This window comes from Brienomyrus brachyistius, chromosome 23 (genome assembly GCF_023856365.1).
Source record: "Brienomyrus brachyistius isolate T26 chromosome 23, BBRACH_0.4, whole genome shotgun sequence".
NCBI classification, from domain to species: domain Eukaryota; kingdom Metazoa; phylum Chordata; class Actinopteri; order Osteoglossiformes; family Mormyridae; genus Brienomyrus; species Brienomyrus brachyistius.
In genome coordinates, this window is record NC_064555.1 from 10,939,054 (window position 1) to 10,961,821 (window position 22,768).

Here is a 22,768-nt window from a genome sequence, read left to right on the forward strand (position 1 = left end):
GGTCGCGGGGGGTCCGGAGCCTATCCCGGAAGCAATGGGCATGAGGCAGGGAACAACCCAGGATGGGGGTCCAGCCCATCGCAGGGCACACTCACACACCATTCTCTCTCACATGCACACCTACGGGCAATTTAGCAAGTCCAATTAGCCTCAGCATGTTTTTGGACTATGGGGGGAAACCAGAGTACCCGGAGGAAACCCCATGACGACATGGGGAGAACATGCAAACTCCACACACGTGACCCAGGTGGAGACTCGAACCTGGGACGAGAGGTGTGAGGCAACAGTGATAACCACTGCACCACCATGCCGCCCCCTCCATTTTCTGAAACAGGTTGTTATACACGGTTGTGGGGGATCTGGAGCCGGGCCCGGAGGAAACCCCACGACGACACAGAGGTGTGAAGCAACAGCGCTAACCACTGCACCACCGTGCCGCCCCATTTTTATACATTTATATATAATTTAGAAACTGCACTGTGACTAATCATCATCAGCGATTGTAGGCCTCTAAGACAGCAAGGCCTACTGAGTGTGAAGTGCAACTGTAAACACTGACATAGTAATTAAAATTCGCCCATAACGAAATGTGGAAATCTGTTGCTTGATTCTGTTCATACAACAGCCAGAAAACTATATGTAAAGCTAACTTTACCGTGGTATCGGAGTTATAAGGTTTAATGCCGAATCCGCTTTTGGCAATAGACTAAGAGCCTGAATATGTATTGTGGGGTGTGCAGATTGATACAGAGATATTGATTCTTTTGACGTGAATGTTTAATTTTGAGAAAGTAATGTAATGTGAAAATAATATTTTTTACCTAGGGTAAATAATATAGTTTATACTAGGGTAATGGAACGGTTGATCCAACAGCATAACCTCCCCCGTCTTCTCAGTACTGGGGGCACAGGGACATATCCATTACGTGACTAAGTGAAATCCGTCCTCTCACATTATCCTAAATGATCTCATACTATATCATAATGCATTTCTAATGAAATCGTTTGCTAAAAGTTCATTCATATTTTTGAAAGCAAAATCTTGGAAAATATTGGGTGGGACAAACAACATTGTTCTGAATATAGAGTTAAATGTATCTATAGGGTGAAATGTTTTTGCTGCACTAACCCCTTGGGCTGCCAGGCTGGGTGGGGGCATTGCCATCTCCTTTTTCCAATGGCTCTGCTGCCACACCGGGGCCTTCTTGTGATGGACAAACAGGTAGGAGCTTAATGTTGCTTCCTTGGCCATGCGGAGGGACCTGTATAAGAAGCGACAGGGAAAAAAACTCTGAATCTCTGCTAACATGGCTGATCCTGAAAAACCTGAGTTGATCTTTACACATGATTTGGCTGATCCTGAGTGACACCTTAGTTAATCTTTATATATGACTGGACATATCCTAAAGCATGTCAAAGTTGATCTAGACACTAACCTGGACTGATCCCGAAACCAACCTGGAGGGTATTTTTCGTACATGGATTACTCATTTAGCCGGATGTAATTGTTGACGATTTGGCATGATCCTAGATCTATTGGTTTTTCGAAACTCTTGTTGGATGTGTTGTCATAGCGGCACATCCAAATCCTCAAACCTGCTTGGAGCAGGTTTGTTCTGTGTAAACAAGGATTAGCTTGCACATGTAATCAGTGTCATGGAGTCATGGCCTCGCCATTCATTTTTTTTCCTTTTGTCCTGTCCGGCAGCAAGCAAAATCATGGTCTGAATGCACTGCTGTGCCAAACATGCTTGCTTTACCATGAGGGGCTCTATAAGCTCTGTATAGGCCCCTCATGTTGATCGATTTATTTTTATTTTATTTATTTCATTTTTAGCACATGTAAAATATTGCAGTGGCTGAGCTGGCCAAAGAGGAGGGACAGATTAGGAGGGGGAAAAAGAAATAAAAGAAAAGAACAAAAAAAGAGTAAGTGAGAAACATAAGTCAGGAGTGATATGAGTAGTGTAGAAAACACAATTTCCAATTGCTGCATCTGTAAAGGAAAGGGAAGGAGAAAGAAAGGCAAAAGATCAACAGCATCTGAAAGAAGCGCAGAAATTGATAAATTCAGGAACACAAACAAAAATAAAGACTGAAGAAAGTAACACAACTATACAAGCATATAAAATCTTTTTGTGTGCTTGGAGGGGTACGTGCAAGTAATATGTACATGCGTGCTCAATTGTGTAGGCGACATGCAGGATTGTGTACGCGGGTGTGTTGTGTGCATGCGTTTTGTGAGTGTGTTTTGTGCGTGCGTTGTGTGCGTGCGTTGTGTGCGTGTGTTTTGTGCGTGCGTTGTGAGAGAACCAGAGGCAACCAGCAGCAAACCCCACGAGGATGTGGCCACTCTCGCACGAGCCAAGGCCAGGGCCCCTAGGACCCCAGATGACCGCGGGCCGAACATCCCCCAGTAGAGAGTCCCACCCACGCCGGAGAGGCCCAAGCCCCCCAGGCCACCACCCCAAGGTAAGGGGCCAGCAACCATGCCCAGGAGACCAACTGCACCCAGGACGGAGCAGCAAGCCCCGGACCCAGGCCCCCACCATCCACACAGACACACCGCAAACGCACCCCTGCACATGTGAGAGGTAGAGTGTTGGATGCGTGTGGAGATGTATGTGACTGTATGTAGTGAAGGGGTGAGTATTACTGTTGAGAAACTAAGATGAGTTTAAAATTGACGGGGGAAGTGTAGAGGAGCGCTGCTTGTGAACAGCTCTCCTCCACATCACCCCCCCATCAAGACCCTCAATGTATATCAATGTATAAAATTGGGGGGCGGCAGCAGCACAGAGGCAAGTGATATCACCAGCCTCTGAGTAGTGCCCCCACCCCCCCAAGGCCCTGTGTGTATACTGGTATGTGATGACTAAAGTGCAATTAAAACAGGGGGAGGCAGAAGGCCGTGCAGCACAGTGAATAAGGCCATATAAATGGCCCTCCCCACTGTAGCATGCACTGCATATGCCAACCCGAGGTCCTACATGTGTGCGTGGCATGTTGTTGAATGTGGGGGGCGAGGGGCTGGAGGGGGGAGAGGGGCAGATTACTCACCCCCTGGCAAAAGAGAGACAACACCCCAGGGCACTGCCAGCGCCAAAACTCACCCCCCCCATCCCCGAATGGCAGCCCGCACTCAAACAGTCACTCACTCGACAACAAATTTGTGGCAGACTAGCCTAGGCCTGAGACACACCACCCCCAACACTACGCAGGGATGCCCAGACATGGCCCGACCCCCCAGCAGCACCCCGGGGGGAGCACAGGCCACCCTGGCGCAGGGAGGCACCCACCAAGGAAATGGCCAGACTCCCGCACTGAAGAGGCCAACCACCCAGTCCAGGGCCGGCTCCTGCCGACCACCAGCACTCCAAACCCAACGCCCCATGACCACCAGGCAGCACCCGCCCAAGCTCCCCCCCTACCAGCACCAGCCAGGGCAGACACCCAGACATTACAAGACAGCAGCCACAGCCCCCCAGCCTCCCAGCCCCAAGAAGCCACTAGACGTCCATAGCTCGAGGGCCCAACCCCAACCCCGCTACCCGCCATATCTAATTCACTAGCATCACCTAAAATGCACAATGTGGGTGAGGTTGGGATATGACAATTAAACCATATTGATAGATCTTCACATATCCTCTGCCAGAACTTCTGCACCAGTGTGCAGGACCATATTGCATGCATGTAGTTCTCCACAAAGTTACTTGAGTCATTGGTTTGAGTATATAAGGCCCATTTGGAACATCCTTTGTCCTGTGTAGTGTATTCTATGGAGAGTTTTGTATTGTACAAGTTGTAAGTTGGGATTTTTACTCATTTTGAAAGTGTTTAAACATATTTGATTCCAAAAGTTTTGCTCTGGATCAATGGATAGATCTTGCTCCCATTTTGAGGTTGGGAGGGAAATTGAGTCATCTACTTTTGACAATAACTTATACAATTTTGATTATAATTTGGGGCAAGAGAGATTTCAAAAGTACCCATGGAGGTATTTCTAAATTAAGCTAATTCGGATTGAACCTCGCCTGAATAATGGATTAAATAGTTTATAGGGGATAAGTGCAGACCTAGTTATTTTTAAACTTTCCCACCAGGCTGTCAATGACGTGTTAATACTAAGGCTTTTAAAACAGTTATAACGCTTAATGCTAGGGCTTATAAAGGGTAGATCAGAGATTTGTACTTCTGCCCTGATTGCTTGTTCTAAGTCTAGCCATGGACTGTCTACTGAGCTTGATTTAATCCAATTTGATAAATACTGCAATCTGTTGCCTAAGAAGTAGTGATAGAAATTTTGTAGTTCTAGACCACCATTACCTTAGCTTTTTGTAGGGTTTTTAAGCTTATTCGCGATGGTTTGTTCTTCCATAAAAATTATGAGATGCTTGAGTCTAGTGATTTAAACCAAGCAATAGAGGGTTTATTAGGGATCAGTGAGAACAAGTAATTGATTTTAGGCAGGACCATCATTTTAATGGTGGCAATTCTACCCATGAGTGATATAGGTAGAGATTTCCATCGCATGAGATCATCTTCTACTTTTTTTAATACTGGAATGTGATTCATCTGTACCTAGTCTGAGAGCCTGGTGGAAAAATTTATGCCTAAATATCTAAGGTTACCCGACTGCAACGGAGTAGCAGTTGTGTTTTGGAAATTACAGTTCAAAGGCAAAACTGTTGATTTGTTCCAGTTGACGGAACAGTCTGATATAGATGAGAACTTATCTATAAGTGATATTGTCCTAAGAAGAGAGGTTGGTGAGTTCATAAGAAGGAGTAATTTGTCATTTGCATAAAGGCTTATCTTATGGTTTATTTTTCCTGTTTGAATTCCTTTAATATCTACATTTTGTCTAATCGCCGCTGCTAGTGGCTCAATGAAGATAACAAAAAGCGAGGGAGAGAGCGGGCAGCCCTGCCTGGTGCCCCTCTGCAAACGGAAGCTTTGAGAAATTAGTTAATTTGTCCTAACACGTGCATTTGGAGAGCTGTATAGTGTTTTAATCCAGCTTATGAAGGATGAACCAAATCCAAATTTATGTAGAACTGCAAATAGAAATTTCCAATTTACTTTGTCAAATGCTTTCTCTGCATCTAGAGATATAATATAAATAATTTGTTAATGGAGCAGTAGTCTATAACATTCAATAGTCTACGCGTATTATTGGCTGAGCGTCTACCCTTGACAAAACCTGTTTGGTCAGGATGTATAAGCCATTCATGTATGAGTGACCAATTGTAATCAGTACACAAATAATAAGATGGGCATTTCACATTGAGACAGCAAGATCCTGTATTGTTGCCTGATGATATTCTGAAAGATAACACTTCAGCCGAGATGGAATATTATATCCATCAATCCATCCATCCATCCATTGGGGGGGGGGGGGGGGGGGGTTGGGGAGAATATTATATCCTAAATTTATTAGCTCCATATAGTAGAAGTTCAACTAGGTGAAGTCGGGCTCTCACAGCCACACGGACACTGTGCATTGCCTTAAAATATTTTACAAGTGGCACTTTTTTGTATACTGTAGGCGATGCAGAAAATGTATCAAAGAGTATAGTTTGCCAGGCAATTCACAACTGTTTTTCCCAGACTCCTGCGAGTGCAGGCAATTAAAGAGGCGTTTTACGCCGTTGCAGGTAATGCATACTCAATAAAATTCCAGTTCTATAAAGAATTTAAAAATCACACTAATATTCTCATTACCCAGAACTCTCAAAGGATTTGTCTGCCTTCTTCTTATTAGCTTCAAAAGGAATGGTTTATAAATATTACAGATTTCCTACATTTCATATACATAAAGTTAACAAACACACACACACACACACACACACACACACACACACACACATATATATAAATTGAATGAAATGTTGTGTTTGTACTTCAATTTAACTTGTAATGCTTGTATTTCATTGGTAATTATGACCAAAATAATAATAATGAAACATTGGAAACGTAATACTACATTCAAGTGATAAATACAATAACCCTAACCCTAACTATTCTTTGACATTTTGTGGAAGCCAGGATCAGGTTTTCTAGACTCTATATATATGGGCTTTTCAAGCAGAATGGGCACGCGCAATCATCTCAGATGAATGGATCCAGCTAGACTAATCTACTACACAGCTGCATTTGAAAAACTGACTTATCCCAGATGAGTTTCACCGGCATTAACTCATCCAAGATGAGGCATCTGATCTCGGATGATTTAAGCGACGTACAGAAAATACCCCCCCTGAGCTGAAACTGTGCCTTTGGCCCAAACATGTCCTGCTTCAGTTTAGCATCTTAGTACCTCCTTGGTCCTCTTCAGTTCAGTCTCATAGTGCTGGTTCTCACCTGAACTGCTTGTGAGACGCCGTGCTGCTGCTGCACTGGCTGCAGTTGGGTCAGTCCCTTGTCTGTGCTTGTGCTTGGAGCCAGGACAAGTGGAGAGACTGTGCCCTCCTGAAGGCAAAGTTCCACCACGGAGTCCTGGCGTATCACTGCTCCCTGAAACAGAAGCAAAGAATTGGGTAGGCCACATGGTTAGTGCCTACAAGGGCAGAATTTCTCAGGTGAATTTGCACCTCTAAAATATCCATGACATGTGAATGTGTGCCAAACAATGGATTCATATCCATGCAACGTGCCTGGTGCTGCTGACCCACTATGATCAGGTGAGTGGATGCATCTACATTTTGTAAGTAAAAAGGCAGGACGACAGGTCATAGGATCTGTTAGAAGAGAGATCAGCTCTTGAAACTCCATTATTCCCCATTACTACTGCAGAAACCACTTAAAGCAGCACAAGGAAAGTGACTCAGCTTGGAAATACGCTATTTATATATTTTTTTAAATCTTTGGGAGATTTCCTGGGAGGTTATTTTCACTTGTGATGACCAACCCTTGTGACGACCATTACTCATATTTAGGAAATTTATTTACTGTCATGTAAATTCAACTCATTTGAGTAGAGCAGTAACTGACCTGTAGAGCATGCAGCTGGGCACTGAGGTTCACCAGTCTACGACACACCTCCTAAAGGAAAACAGCATCACACAGCATAACACAGTAAGAGCACAGTCTTAAAGTCTACACTAGTGGCCAAAATTATGAAAATACCTAGCATTTTTGGCATTACGCTTTAAAAATTACAACATGAATATTGGCCTTAATGTTTATAAGCAAAGAATGTTAACAAATATCATACACTGGATGATTAAATAAGTAACTAGAGTAATTGGAACAAAGTTCTGCAATCTCTATATATTGAAAGTGTTTCCACAATTTTGGCCACTAGTGTGTACTGTACCTATCAACTTTTTATGGCAGCACAACTATGGCAACTCCTACTGTAAGTTTTACCTACCAATGAAAACAAGGTGTATCTACAGTAACTGTGATCAATGCCATTCAGGCTAAACAAACCTCTTTCAAGGCCCTGTCCTCTAGCTGATTCCCATTTCTGTCCTGTGGAGATAAATACAAAACAATATTACGACATGTAAAGACTCCCCATTCATTTCTGTGGAAAAAACCCTACCCAGCCCTAACCTTCACCAAAAGTAACAACACAGACTTTTTAAGTTTTTTGATTACAGTCACTGAATTTTATAAAATACAGTTTCCACTTGGGGGGACCAAAGAAGAGGTCCCCAAAACGCTAAAAAGGTTTTAGTCACATTTTCTGGTCCCCACATTGGAATATATACATAACCCACACACACACACACACACATACACATACACCCACATGCAGACACGCACGCATACACATAAACAAAGTGGCCTGTAGAACATAAGCTGGAAATCAGAATCACTAATGATACAGCTCAGCCTCACCTTATGCGATGGGCTGTCAAGTGTTCCATTAATGGACAACATCTGTCCATCTGTCAATGAGAAAAGGGGGGAACTGGTAATTATGAAGCATATTAATAACAGCTATGGATAATGAATTAGTTGTAGAAAAAAAAAGTAAAAAAAATGGGGTAGTGGGGTGGGGCCTTACATTAATGCAGCTGTTAAACAAAGCAACTGACACTCACTGATCACTAGTTGCCCCTTGTGGTTCAGGTCACTGTTGGGACAACAAGGTGGCTGGACACCATCAGCAATGGAGCCCATCAGTAGTTCACTCAAGTTGTCCACTGAGTGCCCGAGAGAAAGAGAGAGGGACAGTGAGAGAGAGAGAGCTTCAACATTACTATCCATAGGTTTTTACAGCATTTTGGATTAAATCTTCTCTATAGGGATCATTTCTGTGTGCTCAATATAAAAAGCAGAAATGGGTTAATACATTGCAATCACTGACTACTGATTTATGAGATAATCTTCTGTTTGTGTCCAGATTTATTTAGAGTAAGTAGTACTCCATCTGTCCCCAGGTTGTCCAAGCCCTCTGACTCACGCACCCTCTGCAATGGCCTCCATCAAAAGCTTCTCCCCACATGGGGCCTGGGGACTGTCTGCTCTGAAGAGATTTTGGGAACTGGAAGGCAGGGTGACCCCTGTCACCTCTGCCAGCTCTGAGAACAGGGTCACCCTCTCCTGCAGAAGCTCTAGCAGCTCCCGGTCTTTCTGCTGGATATCAGCTGTGGGACAGAGAGAGATTGTGGTTAACCTACAGAGAAAGTGAGGAGAAACTACAGAGAGATTCATATGGAATAGTATTAGGGCCTGCACAAGGCAGAAGCAAACTAAGTGGTTGCTTGGGGCTCAGTGGCCACCAGGGCATCTGAGCAGCTTGTCAGAATGGAAAGGAAGATGACGAATAACAATTTGGTTAATCAAATTTTGTTTAAGGCCCAGGAACGGACTGAGCCGGCCCTGAACAGCAGACATGGAGTCTGAGACCTCGGAGTCTTCGTAGTCGGGCCTTGTTCTCTGTCTCAATCAGTGGGAAAACCTCCCTGGATGGGCAGCTGCAGTGCAAAGAGAGAGACAGAGTCAAATGCACAGCTCACACTGTGAGTGACAGGGCCGTGTGAACAGGTGTGAAGGAATCACATCAGCCACCTGCTAACAGCCTGCTGAATGAGCCTCATCCAAGTGTTCCGGTCGTCCCGGGAAGATGCATGCAGCTCATACATCTCTGGCGGGGCGGCATCACTGATGAGGAACATGCCACGTTCCTGGTTGGCGATGTCCCTCACAATAAGGTTCCTCAGGGCCAGGATGGGTGGCTTGTCCTGGGGGGGGGGGGGGGGGGGCAGAAACCAAGAGGGCTTATTCAGCTGGAACTGTAGGATATGGCCAGCCAGCAGGAGAGGTTGTGCTCATCAGGTCATACTGACCAGGGAGGGGAAAATGAACTTCTGGTCTTTTTCCTGCAGGAATACCAGGATATCTGTCATCAGTAAGACCTGGACATCTGCGAGCAGAGATAGGTAGGGCAGCGTCAATGATGCACACACTGCACACGTACACCCCTCATGCCCAGCTTACACTCTGCCCCCTCCCCACCTTTCAGACGGGATCCTCCGGTTTTCCACAGCAGCGTTCCCTCGTGTATGAGCTGCCGCCTCATCAGCTCGGCCACGCGGAACAACCCTCCACCCCGCACCTGGGCCTCCGCCCGCGGGTCCATCCGGGCCTGGATCTCCTGCAGCCGCTGGCTGTGCTCCAGCTCCAGCACCTGCTGGTCCACAGAAGTCAGCAACTCCCGGATCAGCGTTAGCGCTTGGTTGAGAGCAGAGGCCTCCTGCTGGCTACCTATGGGCATGGGATGGGGGAGTAGACCAGGTTACTTTCCATCATCCGACTTCTGCACAAGTAGAGTGCAATCTGCTGTTCAAATAAACTTGGGGTGTCACACTCTATCTAGGTAATGGGCCATGTTGCACCCAGTCCAATCCTGAAGGCTGAACCCAAAAAATCCATGTGTAGGAGGCTAATGTCACATTCATGCAAGAAATGAGATAGCATGGTACATTCTGAGTAGCCCAAGAAGATGCCAGGCACCTACATCTTTAAATGTTTAAAGGTTCCTTTAAATCAGAGCTAGATAAGATTTTAACGACTCTGAGCTATTAGTTTAGTTCTCCCCAAGCGAGCTTGATGGGCCGAATGGCCTCCTCTCGTTTGTATAGTTCTTATGTTCTTATCTGACATCCAGTGCAGCTTAAGCAGTTATTTACCAAGTGATGATGAATATAGGAAAAACACAAAATACAGGCAGGGTCTAAATTCATGTCTGAAGCTGCATTTCTCCTCAGACATGGGGCAGTTTTCGCCATAAAGTTTTGAGCAGGCAGGTCATCCCAAAGTACAGTACAAAGTACAGTAATTGCTTTGGAAATTAGGCAGATGGTTTTCATCGTTGCATCATTGCTCTTACAGTATAGCTCCAAACAGAAATTAACTGCTGTCTCTTTAGTTTCATCAGCAATTCATTCATTTTGAGTGTTCTCAGTTGTCCTTGCAAACCGTTGGATTCTTCACCATGGTGAGGAACAATTGTCACCACACTGCTCAAAAAATTAAAGGAACACTTTGGAAACACATCAGATCTCAATGGGAAAGAAAATAATGCTGGATATCTATACTGATATGAACTAGGTAATGTGTTAGGATCAAAAGGATGCCACACATCATTTGATGAAAAGGAAAATTATCAACCTACAGAGGGCTGAATTCAAAGACACCAAGAAAATCAAAATGAAGAAAATGATGCGACAGCCTAGTCCATTTTGGCGAAATTTCATTGCAGCAACTCAAAATCATACCCAGTAGGTTGTATGCCCCCCAAGTGCTTGTATGAAGCCTGACAATGTTCACGTCTGTCACATTTCCTTAGGGTGAACCTGCACTCATCTGTGAAAAGCACAGGGTGCCAGTGGCAGACCTGCAAATTCTGGAATTCTATGGCAAATGCCAATCGAGCTCCATGGTGCCAGGCAGTGAGCACAGGGCCCACTAGAGGATGTCGAGCCCTCAGGCCACCCTCATGAAGTCTGTTTCTGATTGTTTGGTCAGAGACATTCACATCAGTGGCTTGCTGGAGGTTATTTTGTAGGGCTCTAGCTGTGCTCATCCTGTTCTTCCTTGCATTAAGGAGCAGATGCTGGTCCTGCTGATGGGTTAAGGACCTTCTACGGCCCAGTCCAGCTCTCCTGGAGGAGTTGGACTACCTGAGCAACCACTGTTGAGTCCAGGTATCACCTCATACTACCAGTAGATACACTGACCGTATCCAAATGCAAAACAAAAAATAGTCAGAAAAGATGAGGAGAGAAGTAGCCTCCACCTGTTAAACTATTCCTGTTTTGGGGGTCGTCTCATTGTTGCCCCTCTAATTCACCTGTTGATAATTTCATTAACACCAAAGCAGCTTAAACTGATTAACAACCCCCTCTGCTACTTAACTGACCTGATCAATATCTCAGAAGTTTAACTGACTTGATGCTACACTCTGATTAAATAGTGTTCCTTTCTTTTTTTGAGCAGTGTATTTTATTCCCATTAGCACTGTAGTGCGCCCCCAAGTGGAAAAACTGAGAACAAATAAAATATTAACAGCATTTTTCAAATCAGCATTGTCCATATTTTAAAATCATCTTTCAGGTTGGATCAGAATCTTAATTGGGTTGAATATCTAACACCGTAATCACAAGCCTAGATATGGACTGCATAGTGCCATGGTTACAAGGAGCCTCACCACTGCTGTTATCTAAGATGCGCTGGACCAGGACAGGATACTTGGTAATGCGTTGGGTGACCAGCAGAATGCACTCCTGCACACCATGGCGACGTAGCAGCTGGCCCCGACTCACCCTCTGCCGAAGTGGATGGAAATCATGCTTAAAGTCAGAACGAACAGCAATAGCATATAGCAAAGCATGTCAGAGTATACACCAGTGGTGGGGAGCCTGTTGTGTGGAGGGCTGGTGTGGATGTAGACTGATTGAGAGGCCATATTATTCATATTATTTTAACAGATTTTTTTTTTCATTTCATTGCATTTCATGTTTGACCTTGGCAATATGGGTACACTTTTATTTTAATTATTTTGGAATTAATTGGAATGCTGAGATGTGATTTTTATAGGCTTTATATATTTATTACATGACATGAGTAATGAGAGTGCAGAATTTGGTCTGACAGAACGATCTTTTGGGAATCTGTTCCCACACGTCGGACATTCTTTGAGACAACCCTTAACTAAATGAGACAGTTAACCTGGTCCGGAGCAGACCTGTTCACTCGCCTAAGTTACCATGGTAGCTCAGCTGGGATTCATTTAAAACACGTTGATGGAACGGAACTCCCACTTAAATGAGCCAGACTTTCCCTTAATCCAGCTTCATGGAATAACCCTAGGGGTACTTAATAAGTGGACAGTGAGTGTTTTTCACAAAACTAATTATAATAGTAATAATAATATACAGTACACTGCAAACATCTTGGGTAGTCAAAGAAAATAATGTATAAATGATCATCATGTTGGTGTAAAACTACAGGCATGATTTGTCTATAAAAGTGTGTCAGCTTAGCATTTCTCCTACAGTCACCCCAGTATTTGCAGTAACCAACCAATAAATCAATGCATTTTGTGACTCCACCACTATCCAGGCATGAGAACAAATCCTAGAACAAAAATAGGAAAGTCTGCCGAAAGCAGACGAGTCGAGAGCGAAGCCCGAGTGGGGGTTGCTTGAAGGGGGTGTCCCCCCTCGAGTTCGAAAATTTTTTAAAATTCCCTGTCTATTTGAAGTGATTTTAAGTATATTTCAGTGATGAAATTGGCACAGATTACACATTCCTCAGCTTCAGTTCATAATCTATCACTGATGGAGAACAAAGAACAGTCACAATACGAGAAGATCAACCATACAGATCAAAGAACTCCTCCAGATCAATAACTTTCTCATTTTACAGACTCACTAGATGCACTTGAATGTATATGCAAGGGGAACTGGCTTGGTAGTACCATCAATGTTGTAAATATGTATAAGAGCAAAAATGAAAGGTCATCATCAAGAACAGTCCCTATCATATCCAGGGTCTCTTGAAAGTTACTGGAATTCAAAAACACAAAAACATCCATCTGAATTTATTCTTCACAGACTTCTCCAATTCATTGACGGGTGTATGAACAGGTAGAAACCACCACATATTTAACTAGAAGTTAAATCACAATAACAGATGATCGCGACTGCATGCATGACAATGCAAGTTAACACACGGATTCACTACGTGACCCGTTTGGACCGATCATGTCGATTGGTTAGTGCCGAAGTGCTCATCCAATCATAGTTGACGTAAGAAAAACTAATATTATGGAATGCAGTCCCACGGTGCCATGCGTGCAGACGATATGTTACGTGGTTCTCTTCAGTGCCTAATAAGGTCATGCTACTATCGTGCTGATTGAGAACTCCATTTCGGCGGGAATGTATTCGACGTAATCACGCATAAATTATGAGTGTTCGTGATGCGACTTCGGCATGTAATCGCCGTTGGGTCGCCTATTACAAGGCGTCTGTTGGACTTCATAGCTTGATCTGGCAATCAAAAACGGGGCTAGGGAGATTGGCCCCACCCCCATCCTACCCCCTATTATTTTTATTGCAGATTTGCATGAATCTCAGGACCCAACTTTTTGGCAATAAAAAAATCGGATTTCCGTCAAAAGTCGGAAATTTCTCATGCCTGACTATCCCACCTTGTTTGACTAATCAATACCACTTTCAGTTGTTTAACTAATTAAGTTAATTCATTAATTGAGTTAGTGGTAAAATTGAATAAATACATGGAATGGCTGGGGTTGGGAACTGAAGCGATCTTCTACTAGCCATCTACCAAGATATCGGTTACTTTTCGGAGAACAGAAGTAGTTCTTGGTAGTTTTTTTTTTGTTACTCTTAATTTCCATATGTTCCAAGGCAAGGCAAGGCTAGTTTATTTATATAGCACAATTCAATGCAATTCAAAGTGCTTCACAAAGGCAGAACGCATTTAAATAAAAGGTATTAAAATCACATTTAAAAGACATAATAATAATAATAATAATAAAATGTTAGTTTTTTTGAGCAAACATACACTTACTATCCAGATAAATAGCTTTAAACATTTTATTTGTTAAGACTTTTACACAGTAGTGTACATGAATATATAATACTTTTTTTGCACTCACATAACCCCCCACACACTCCCTCACCCGTATGAAGTGCTGAAACTTCTTGTCCCTCGCCAGCAGCTCCTTGTACAGCTTGGCAGCCTTCAGGTGCCGGCTGCAGAATTCAGCATAGGCCTTCCTCATCTCATCTGCAAATGGGCCCGAAAACTGGGCCAACAGAACATGTGGGTTTAAGTGAGTCCAACACGGTATTGAGCAGGAACTCTCACACACTTTCCAGGCTCCTCGGCGGACCATGTCTTTCCCTCTCTGACAAACTTGTGTTGCCGCCCAGAATTATAAACAATTATTAGTTGTTTCTTTAAAGCAGGGGGCAACAACTCCGGTCCTGGAGAGGTACTATCCAATAGGTTTTCTGTCCCACTTGGCTTCTGATGAGCCACACCTGTTCCTAGTATTTATCTGAGAACAGGTGTGGCTCATCAGAAGCCAGGTAGAAACCTACTGGACGATAACTCTCCAGGACCGGAGCTGGAGACCCCTGCTTTAAAGGATGCCTTCATTTTACAGCTACATTTCTTTCCCAGCATGCATTTCCCTCCTTCCCACAGGCCAATGTTACCTGCTCCACAAGCAGGTCCCCTAGCTGTTGGATGATGAAGTTGCTAGTGCTGCCAGGCGCCAGGCTCTGGCTGCGGCGTTGCAGCAGCTGACCGAGAAAGCGTGTGTGCAGGCCCAGCAGCCGGTCCAGGCAGGGGAAGATGGCATGCACTACCCCCGGCTCCAGCTGCATCTCCTCCAACATGCCACGCCGGAACACACCCTCCATGATACGCAGTGTGCGCACGTGGTGCAGCTCTGTCTGGATCAGCTCTGAGGGAGAAAGAGTGTGTGGGACATTACATTTACATTACATTTATTCATTTAGAATATGCTTTTACCCAAAGTGATATACATTTGAGGGGGCGGCATGGTGGTGCAGTGGTTAGCACTGTTGCCTCACACCTCTGGGACCCGGGTTCGAGTCTCCGCCTGGGTCATCGTGGGGTTTCCTTCCGGGTACTCTGGTTTCCCCCCACAGTCCAAAGACATGCTGAGGCTAACTGGAGTTACTAAATTGCCCATAGGTGTGCGTGTGAGTGACTGGTGTGTGAGTGTGCCCTGCGATGGGCTGGCCCCCCATCCTGGGTTGTTCCCTGCCTCATGCCCATTGCTTCCGGGATAGACTCCGGACCCCCGCGACCCAGTAGGATAAGCGGTTTGGAAAATGGATGGATGGATATACATTTGATAGAGTAGGGTTAAGGGTCTTATTCAAAGGCTCAAAGGGAAAATCCAGTAGCCATGGGATGGACCTTCCAATCATGGGCTCAGAGTCCTAACCCACAGAGCACACAAAAGCTTCAGTATGTGGACTAGCTACAGGCTTGCTGAACATTCTGAAAAGCTACTAGTTAACAAGTGCTAAGATCCAAAGAGTAATGCAGAATGGCATACTGCATGCGGCCCAGGGAGAGGCACTTTAATGCATGGGCTCACCCAGGCTGATGCCCAGGGGCCTCTGACTATGTTAATGTGCCTCTGGGTTCAGGGTACAGCTCACCATAGATGACGTCCTGCCTCTTGATGACATCTTTCCGTTGTGTCTGCAGATACGAGGAGTCCACTGCCCTGCTCCATGAGTCTGCCTCGAAGTCCCGGCCCTCCAGCTGCAGCTCCTCCAGCATGGAGGTGTAGTACATTTCCCCTTAAGGAGAGGAGAGGAAAGACGGATGCAGCGAGTCAGCAGTACTCTGAGCTCTTCTTTCATTCAGTTCCTGTTTTGTTGTGGAAGATCAAATATTCTAAACCTGTTCAGCCCCAATTTTCATCTAGTGCTTAAACTGGCGCCTTACTGATCCAGAGTAAAACTAAATGGTTTATTATGAAAGAAAAAGCCAGAATACCAAACAAAACCAATAAAAAAAGATGCTATTTAGCAATACCAACCACTGAGATGTGGTAAGGTCATTTCTGGGGGTAATTTCTGGTAATTACTTCTCACTTTCAAACTTCTCAGCTATGTCTTTCACATAGTTTAGAGTGCCTGGAGTTAATCTCTGCCCCCAATGCAACATCCTCCCTGCTCACCTTCATCGTTGAGAGACTCCATGGACATGGCTCTACTGCGAAAGTTAAGTGACTCTGTAGACTGGGAGATAATCTTGCGTAACCCCAGGCTGGAGTCCTCATTGAGGTTCCTATACACATACAAATATGCTATGTAACAACTAAAGCATTTTATATGCATGATGACAACACAATAGCAACTTGGAGTTGTACTGCAGTTAATATGTAGGTCAATACAGAAAAGGATATGTAACAACATAAATAAAAGACACTCCATAAAAGCACCACATCATGTAAGGCACTTGTGTGCTCCAGGCTCTGATCAGGGCAGTAACTTTGTTTTCCATCCCACCAGCCTCACGCAGCTCCACCTGCTAAGCTGGCTCACCCTGTGATATTATTGGTGGAGACGCTCTTGGAGAGACAGAGGGCAGGGCGGCCACGACGGGAGCCCAGCAGGGACTGGCGCAAGCTGTCTGCTGGGTAGATGGCTGAGCTGGGCCTCTCCTTTAACCCTGGGGCTGCATGTGAAGGTGGGGACACAAAACAAGGTTTTAAACACGTGTAACTTTCACACCTCTTCCAAAAAGAAATGAAGAAAGAGGGACCAGAGAGGTGATTTTGTGCTACTCATTCTCAAAACAGTTATCATATTACTTTTACTGCTTTTAAAAACAAAAGTTTCAAGTTTAACTTAACAGTTTCTATATAGATGTTTATTTTTTATTAGACACTTTGGTCAAAAATGACATTTAAGTGCGGATCAGAGAGCGTCACTGGAATAGTTGCAGTTAAGGGCTTTGCTCAAGGGCCCAATGATATGACTATTCTGCTGGCTATGGGCTTTGAACCCATGACACAGATCCACAATTTACTGAGCTATATGCCACCCCATTTATACAGGAACATCTAGTTGTACATTTTAAGTATGTGATGGATAAAACAGCTGTACTCTTGTACAAAAGATTAAAAGTGAAAGGATTGTAGATGACAGAAGTCATACTTAAAGAAGTGAGAACAGGACAGAGGATGAGGAACTCACTCTTGGTCCTCATGGTGACGTTCTGCAGGGCTGAGCTGTTCCTCCCAAGGCTCAGTTTCTGCTGCTGCCAACATATATGCAGGAGAGACCATGAGTCTGACAGTAGTGTTATTCAATATAAATATAATATAAACTACTTGGAGTAACAAGTAAATTCCATCGTCAGCTACTGCTACCATTCTCCCACCATGTTAATATTATTTTAAAATCCATAAATATTTGATCTAGTGTTTCCCCAACCTTGATCTTATACTAACCCACCACCCAATGCCCAACCTTGATCTTATACTAACCCACCACCCAATGCCCAACCTTGATATTATACTAACCCATCACCCAATGCCCAACCTTGATCTTATACTAACCCACCACCAAAGCCCAACCTTGATCTTATACTAACCCACCACCAAAGTCCAACCTTGATCTTATACTAACCCACCACCAAAGCCCAACCTTGATCTTATACTAACCCACCACCCAAGCCCTCATTCTTCTTACCCTCTGCTTCATCTTCGCACAGTTAGGTAGAGTATCCCGACAGCGATTGTGGATGGTAACACTGCAAGCTGTACCACAATGCAGAAAACAAATCGTTAACATCTTCATTCTTTACAACTACAGCAAAACAACATCAGCAAACAAACAGCAAACTGGAACATCTACTTCTACACCTGCTTATACAGCCTGTATTTATTTTATGTTCTAGTGTTTTAGAATAAGATTTACTTACATTTATTTACAAGATTTATTTACTTGCATAATTAAATTATGGATTTGGTCATAGTGTTGTGACAGGCTCCTAGGTAGACAGAAGCTGAGCCGAAGCAGCCAGAGACCACTATGCAGTCACTTCATAATCAAGTGCTTATTTAATTATTTAATAATAGTAAGATCCAAACTTTGCAGTTAATCGCTTGAGATCTTTATTATATGTAATTAACATTTACAAATGTTGACTTTGCAGTAAACATTACTTGTGAAAATCCTCTATGCAAATAAAATGGCAACACATTAAAATACTGGTACACAAATAAGCATACATTAATAGTTCAACTAATGCCTGAGTCATGATGAGTTACTGCATTCACTAATGATTAGAACATTGGTAAATACTGAAATGCTTAATGAGCTAACAAATCATACATTAATAAGCATTACTAAGTGTCAATACTAAATAACTAACAAATAAAGTCAGAAGATATTTGCTAGTTAGCTAGTTAACAGAACATACTGCTTCAGTTTCTTTAAAGTCAAACCAACCGGTTTGAAAAAAAAAATTACCTAGAACTCAAACCGTGAACACCGACCTAAGATAACTTGTACGCGCGGGGAAATGTTTTACGCGGCGCATCTCTCAGCGGCAACAAAGGGTAACGCTTCAGTCTCAGCCTCACATTCGCTGTGATGGCATAGTTTGTTGGTGATAGTGCTTTTTTATTTATTGAAAATACTGTATCAGGTAATGCACTGTACTTTTTATCATTTTGGTAGCCATTGCTCACCAAAAAGTTACATAATAATTGTACAAATGTTACGACCTAAAACTTTATGAACAAATTAACGAATATAGAATAAGAAAAATAAACAATGGATCACATGGCATAGTCTAGTGTTGGCACAGTGTTGGGGCATGGCTTTGGTAGTGTTGGGGTACATTCTTTATCCTTTTGGAAGCCATTAAGAAAAAAATGCATGACGTAATTGTTTTTTTTTTTTTTAAACTTTACACATTGTTTGGATACATTTATTTTCTTACTTTACAAATTACTGTTTTGATAAATGTGCTTAGATGTGTTTAGTATATGTTCTTATTTTTAGGATTTGAATCTAAGTTCTGAACGGATTAAGTTCTGAAGTACCACTGTATTTTCTTTATTTTAAAAATTAATTTTCACCTCACCCAGTTCTTTTCATTCAGCCTTTCTTTCACTCTTCTTTTTCAAAGTCCTGAACCAATGCATATTCATCAGAGCTGGCTTTCGACATTTCATTTTCCTCTTAATAAGAATATTTTCCTTCCTGCTGTCCTTTTCCTGCTTTCACTCCTCTGCTATGCTCCCCATTCCTTCCTCATCATCTCCCCCCCCAGCTGCAGCAGCCCAGCAGACATACACTATGACCTTTGTCTGGAGGAGCAAGGGCTAGACTGTGGGTGGTGATGGGTCTCAATAGCTGATTGATTTCAAAATTAGTACAAACAATAGAGAATAAACAAGGAAGGCCTTGCTACTGTTCCACCATTGTTCTCACTTTGTAAATATTAGTTTTATTCGTCCTCCACAGCAGGGTGTAGACTGAGCGTGTTAAGGTTTACCTGAGCGTTTTGGAATGCAACCTCACATAGTTCACTACACACATGAAGTTCAATCGAAACGTAAATCAGCAATCAACAGCTAAAAATTTTGGTATCATCACATTTTAAGTGTTTTATGTTTTTTTTTTCCCCAACCCTCATCTTACGGGGTTCCTTGCGACCATGAACTTGGCAATGCCTCCACATTTGATGTCACCATGGTTCTAAATCCAGAGGGGTACATTACAACAGGAAGGTCGTAAAGGTGCTGCACTATGTTTCAACGGTACAGACCACAGGCAAAGCAGGCAACGTTAAGGGCCTTTTGGAGATGAATTATAAGTTATAGCTAATGGCACCAAGGAGTTCATCTAAGTTTAAAATAAGCTGCAAACTAAATATTTAGCCTAAAAATGTTGTCATCACACGTGAATGAAAATCAAAATAAGCCATTACAGAAACCTGGAAATACAAACAAAAATCCTTCTCCATCAATCCATCCATCCATCCATCCATCCATCTATCCATCCATCCGTCCCTTTTCTGTAACTGCTTGTCTTATTCAGGATCACAGGGGATTCGGAACCTAGCCTGGAGGCTACTTACAAGGGAAAATTACTCTTAATTACTCAAAATGCTTCTGAAACAGTGTGTCGAATGAATTAACCATTCATTAACCATAAATTTAACTAACTATGGCTGGTACAGGGCTGTGCAGTGGTGCAGCGGTTAGTGCTACTGCTTCCCAGCAAGAAGGGCCTGGGTTTGGTCCCGGGTCCTTTCTGTGTGGAGTTCACATGTTCTCTCTGTATTCATGTGGGTTTCCTCTAGGGGTTCCAGTTTCATCCCATGGTCCAAAAGTGTAAGCAGGATGATTCATGAGTCTGAATTGGCCCTGTGGTGTGTTGGTGAGTGCCCAGGGTTGGTTCCTGTTTGTGCCCATTGTTCCTGAGATAGGCTCTGGTGACCCCAGTTGGGTTTAAGAAGTTACGGTGATGGATGGATGCTTGGTGCAAGCAGACAGTCTGTCACTATTTCAACACTTCATTTAAAATGATGTGTCCTAAATGTGCATGTTTTCCAATAAACCATAGTGCAAGCAATGTTGACTTTTGTGGGACAATGGGGTACAAAGTTTTGAAGACTAATATATAGTAGATCTTTTTAAGGACCAATATTTAGCCTTCAGTATTTTTCCCATAAACGTGGAGTTATAGAAGTAGTCTTCCTCTATCCTCTAACGATTCTTGAAGCAAACATCTGCAGAGTAGGGCTGTAATGATACCTTTTTTTCAGACCAAGTATGAGTATCAATGCTCACTATCTAGTACTCACTGATACCAATTAGGGCTGGGTGATGTCTAAAAAATTATATGCAACATTTTAATTAGAAAATGTTGGGACATATGACAATATCAGAATTACTCTCCCCCCAATACACAAACAAGCACATGCCATCCATATATATGGATATATCCATATATGGATAATCCACTAAACGATGGTTTACCAAACTTTTCAGCTCACAACCCCTCAAAATAATCATTCCAGAAACTCACAACCATCATTTTGTCGACCTGGGGGTAAAACATAAAACAGCAGTACAAAAGCGCAGGACTAGACATATGGTGAACACGAGTGAAATGGGAGGAGAATGGGAATGGTCAAGGGAGTGAAAAAAACGTACTAAAATAATTCTGAGATGTGATTTGAATGTTGCAATAGAGTACAGCTGACGACTACGGAGAGGGAGGGAGTTCCATAATTTAGGATCTGCACAGCTGAAGGCTCTACAACCCATCGTGCTGAGGCAGACAGGAGTAACACTAAATAGAAACGTAAAGAAAAGTGAAGAGACTGGGAAGGAGAGTAGGAAAGGAGGAGGTCACACATTTAACTGGGAGCAAGTTTATGAAGAGCTTTAAAAGTAAGTAAAAGGATCTTGAACTCAGTCCTTTAGGGGATGGGGAGCCATTGAAGTTCAGTCAGTATTAGGGTTATGTGATCACTAGGTACATTCCATTCCATCTGTAACCACTTGTCCTATTCATGGTCACCTGCCTTGTCTTTATTCTGGGAACACCAAGTAAACCTTGAGTCTTCAAGGGTCTGGATGCCTTATAATGTTTAGGCAAATCAGACCATTTAGTGCTTTGTACACAAGTAATAATATTTTTAAATCAATCCTATAATGTACAGGAAACCAGTGTGTTTAAGAGCCAGTGTGATATGCTCTGCTTTCCTGGTGTTAGTGAGAATTCTGGATATTTACTTCCAGGAGAGTGGCAGCCTCTTACGACAGCTCTGCTCATTTCTGAGCTTCTTTCTTATTTTTCTATTTTTTATTCTCTTACTTCTTAATTTAGTCTTTATAACTTAAATCGGACGCCATGCACTACCGTTTCATGATAATTTTGGCCATTGTTTGGTATTTTTTACTTTTTTCACCCGTGTTTGATGACTCAGTGCGTGGCTCCTTTGTTTACATTCGAGAGGAGCTAACACCGCTAACTCTAGACACGAACATGGTGCTGCCCGGGTTCCAGCTACCGCGGGTGGACAGGACAAAAGAGAGCGGTAAGAGGAAAGGAGGGGGACTGGCAGTGTTTGTGAACGACAGATGGTGTAACTCTGGGCACATCACTGGGAAAGAACAACTATGCAGCAGAGACACTGAGCTGTTGGCCGTTAGCATGCAACCATACTATCTCCCCAGGGAATAACGCTGTATGCCCCCCCCCCAGCTAATGCGGAGGCAGCCTGTGACTCTCTCCACTCTGTAATCAGCAGACTGCAGACACGGTTTTCACAAGCCCTGTTTTTAATAACAGGTGACTTTAATCATACATCATTGGACTCCACACTGCCCACCTTCAACCAGTATATCACATGCCCCACCAGAGACAATAGAAAACTGGACTTACTGTATGCCAACAAGAGAGAGGCTACAATACATCACCTCTCCCTCCCCTGGGAAAATCAGATCACAACCTGGTGCACCTTGTCCCTGTGTATGTGCCAGCAGTCACCCGCTAAGTGCAGAGATGGTCGAAGGAGAGCGAGGAGGCTCTAAAGGATTGTTTTGAGTCAACTGTGTGGGAAGTGCTTTGTGATGACCATGGGGAGGACATTGACAGCCTTGTGACTTGCATTACGGACTACATTAATTTCTGTGTGGATAACACCGTACCTACCAGGACTGTGTGGTGCTTCCCAAACAAGAAACCCTGGACTACCC

General features: G+C 43.4%; 1 protein-coding gene across 2 annotated transcripts in view; it reads right to left on the reverse strand.

The window, feature by feature from the left end:
* Positions 1 to 22,768, reverse strand: part of LOC125718940 (rho guanine nucleotide exchange factor 2-like) — a 68,958-nt gene that overhangs the window by 3,551 nt on the left and 42,639 nt on the right. The window contains exons 3-21 of one of the 2 annotated variants that reach the window (XM_048993261.1): positions 17,736 to 17,803; positions 17,238 to 17,298; positions 16,584 to 16,716; positions 16,217 to 16,326; positions 15,690 to 15,833; positions 14,709 to 14,959; positions 14,168 to 14,293; positions 11,666 to 11,783; positions 9,472 to 9,720; positions 9,303 to 9,379; positions 9,025 to 9,197; positions 8,863 to 8,930; positions 8,421 to 8,600; positions 8,055 to 8,156; positions 7,849 to 7,898; positions 7,435 to 7,476; positions 6,994 to 7,044; positions 6,364 to 6,516; positions 1,130 to 1,262 (exon numbers count right to left, since the gene is read on the reverse strand). In XM_048993261.1, coding sequence (XP_048849218.1) covers positions 1,130 to 1,262; positions 6,364 to 6,516; positions 6,994 to 7,044; positions 7,435 to 7,476; positions 7,849 to 7,898; positions 8,055 to 8,156; positions 8,421 to 8,600; positions 8,863 to 8,930; positions 9,025 to 9,197; positions 9,303 to 9,379; positions 9,472 to 9,720; positions 11,666 to 11,783; positions 14,168 to 14,293; positions 14,709 to 14,959; positions 15,690 to 15,833; positions 16,217 to 16,326; positions 16,584 to 16,716; positions 17,238 to 17,298; positions 17,736 to 17,803 — 2,289 coding nt within the window. Of the gene's footprint in view, positions 1 to 1,129; positions 1,263 to 6,363; positions 6,517 to 6,993; positions 7,045 to 7,434; positions 7,477 to 7,848; positions 7,899 to 8,054; positions 8,157 to 8,420; positions 8,601 to 8,862; positions 8,931 to 9,024; positions 9,198 to 9,302; positions 9,380 to 9,471; positions 9,721 to 11,665; positions 11,784 to 14,167; positions 14,294 to 14,708; positions 14,960 to 15,689; positions 15,834 to 16,216; positions 16,327 to 16,583; positions 16,717 to 17,237; positions 17,302 to 17,735; positions 17,804 to 22,768 lie in introns of both variants that reach the window. The other variant, XM_048993260.1, reaches the window with a different exon arrangement.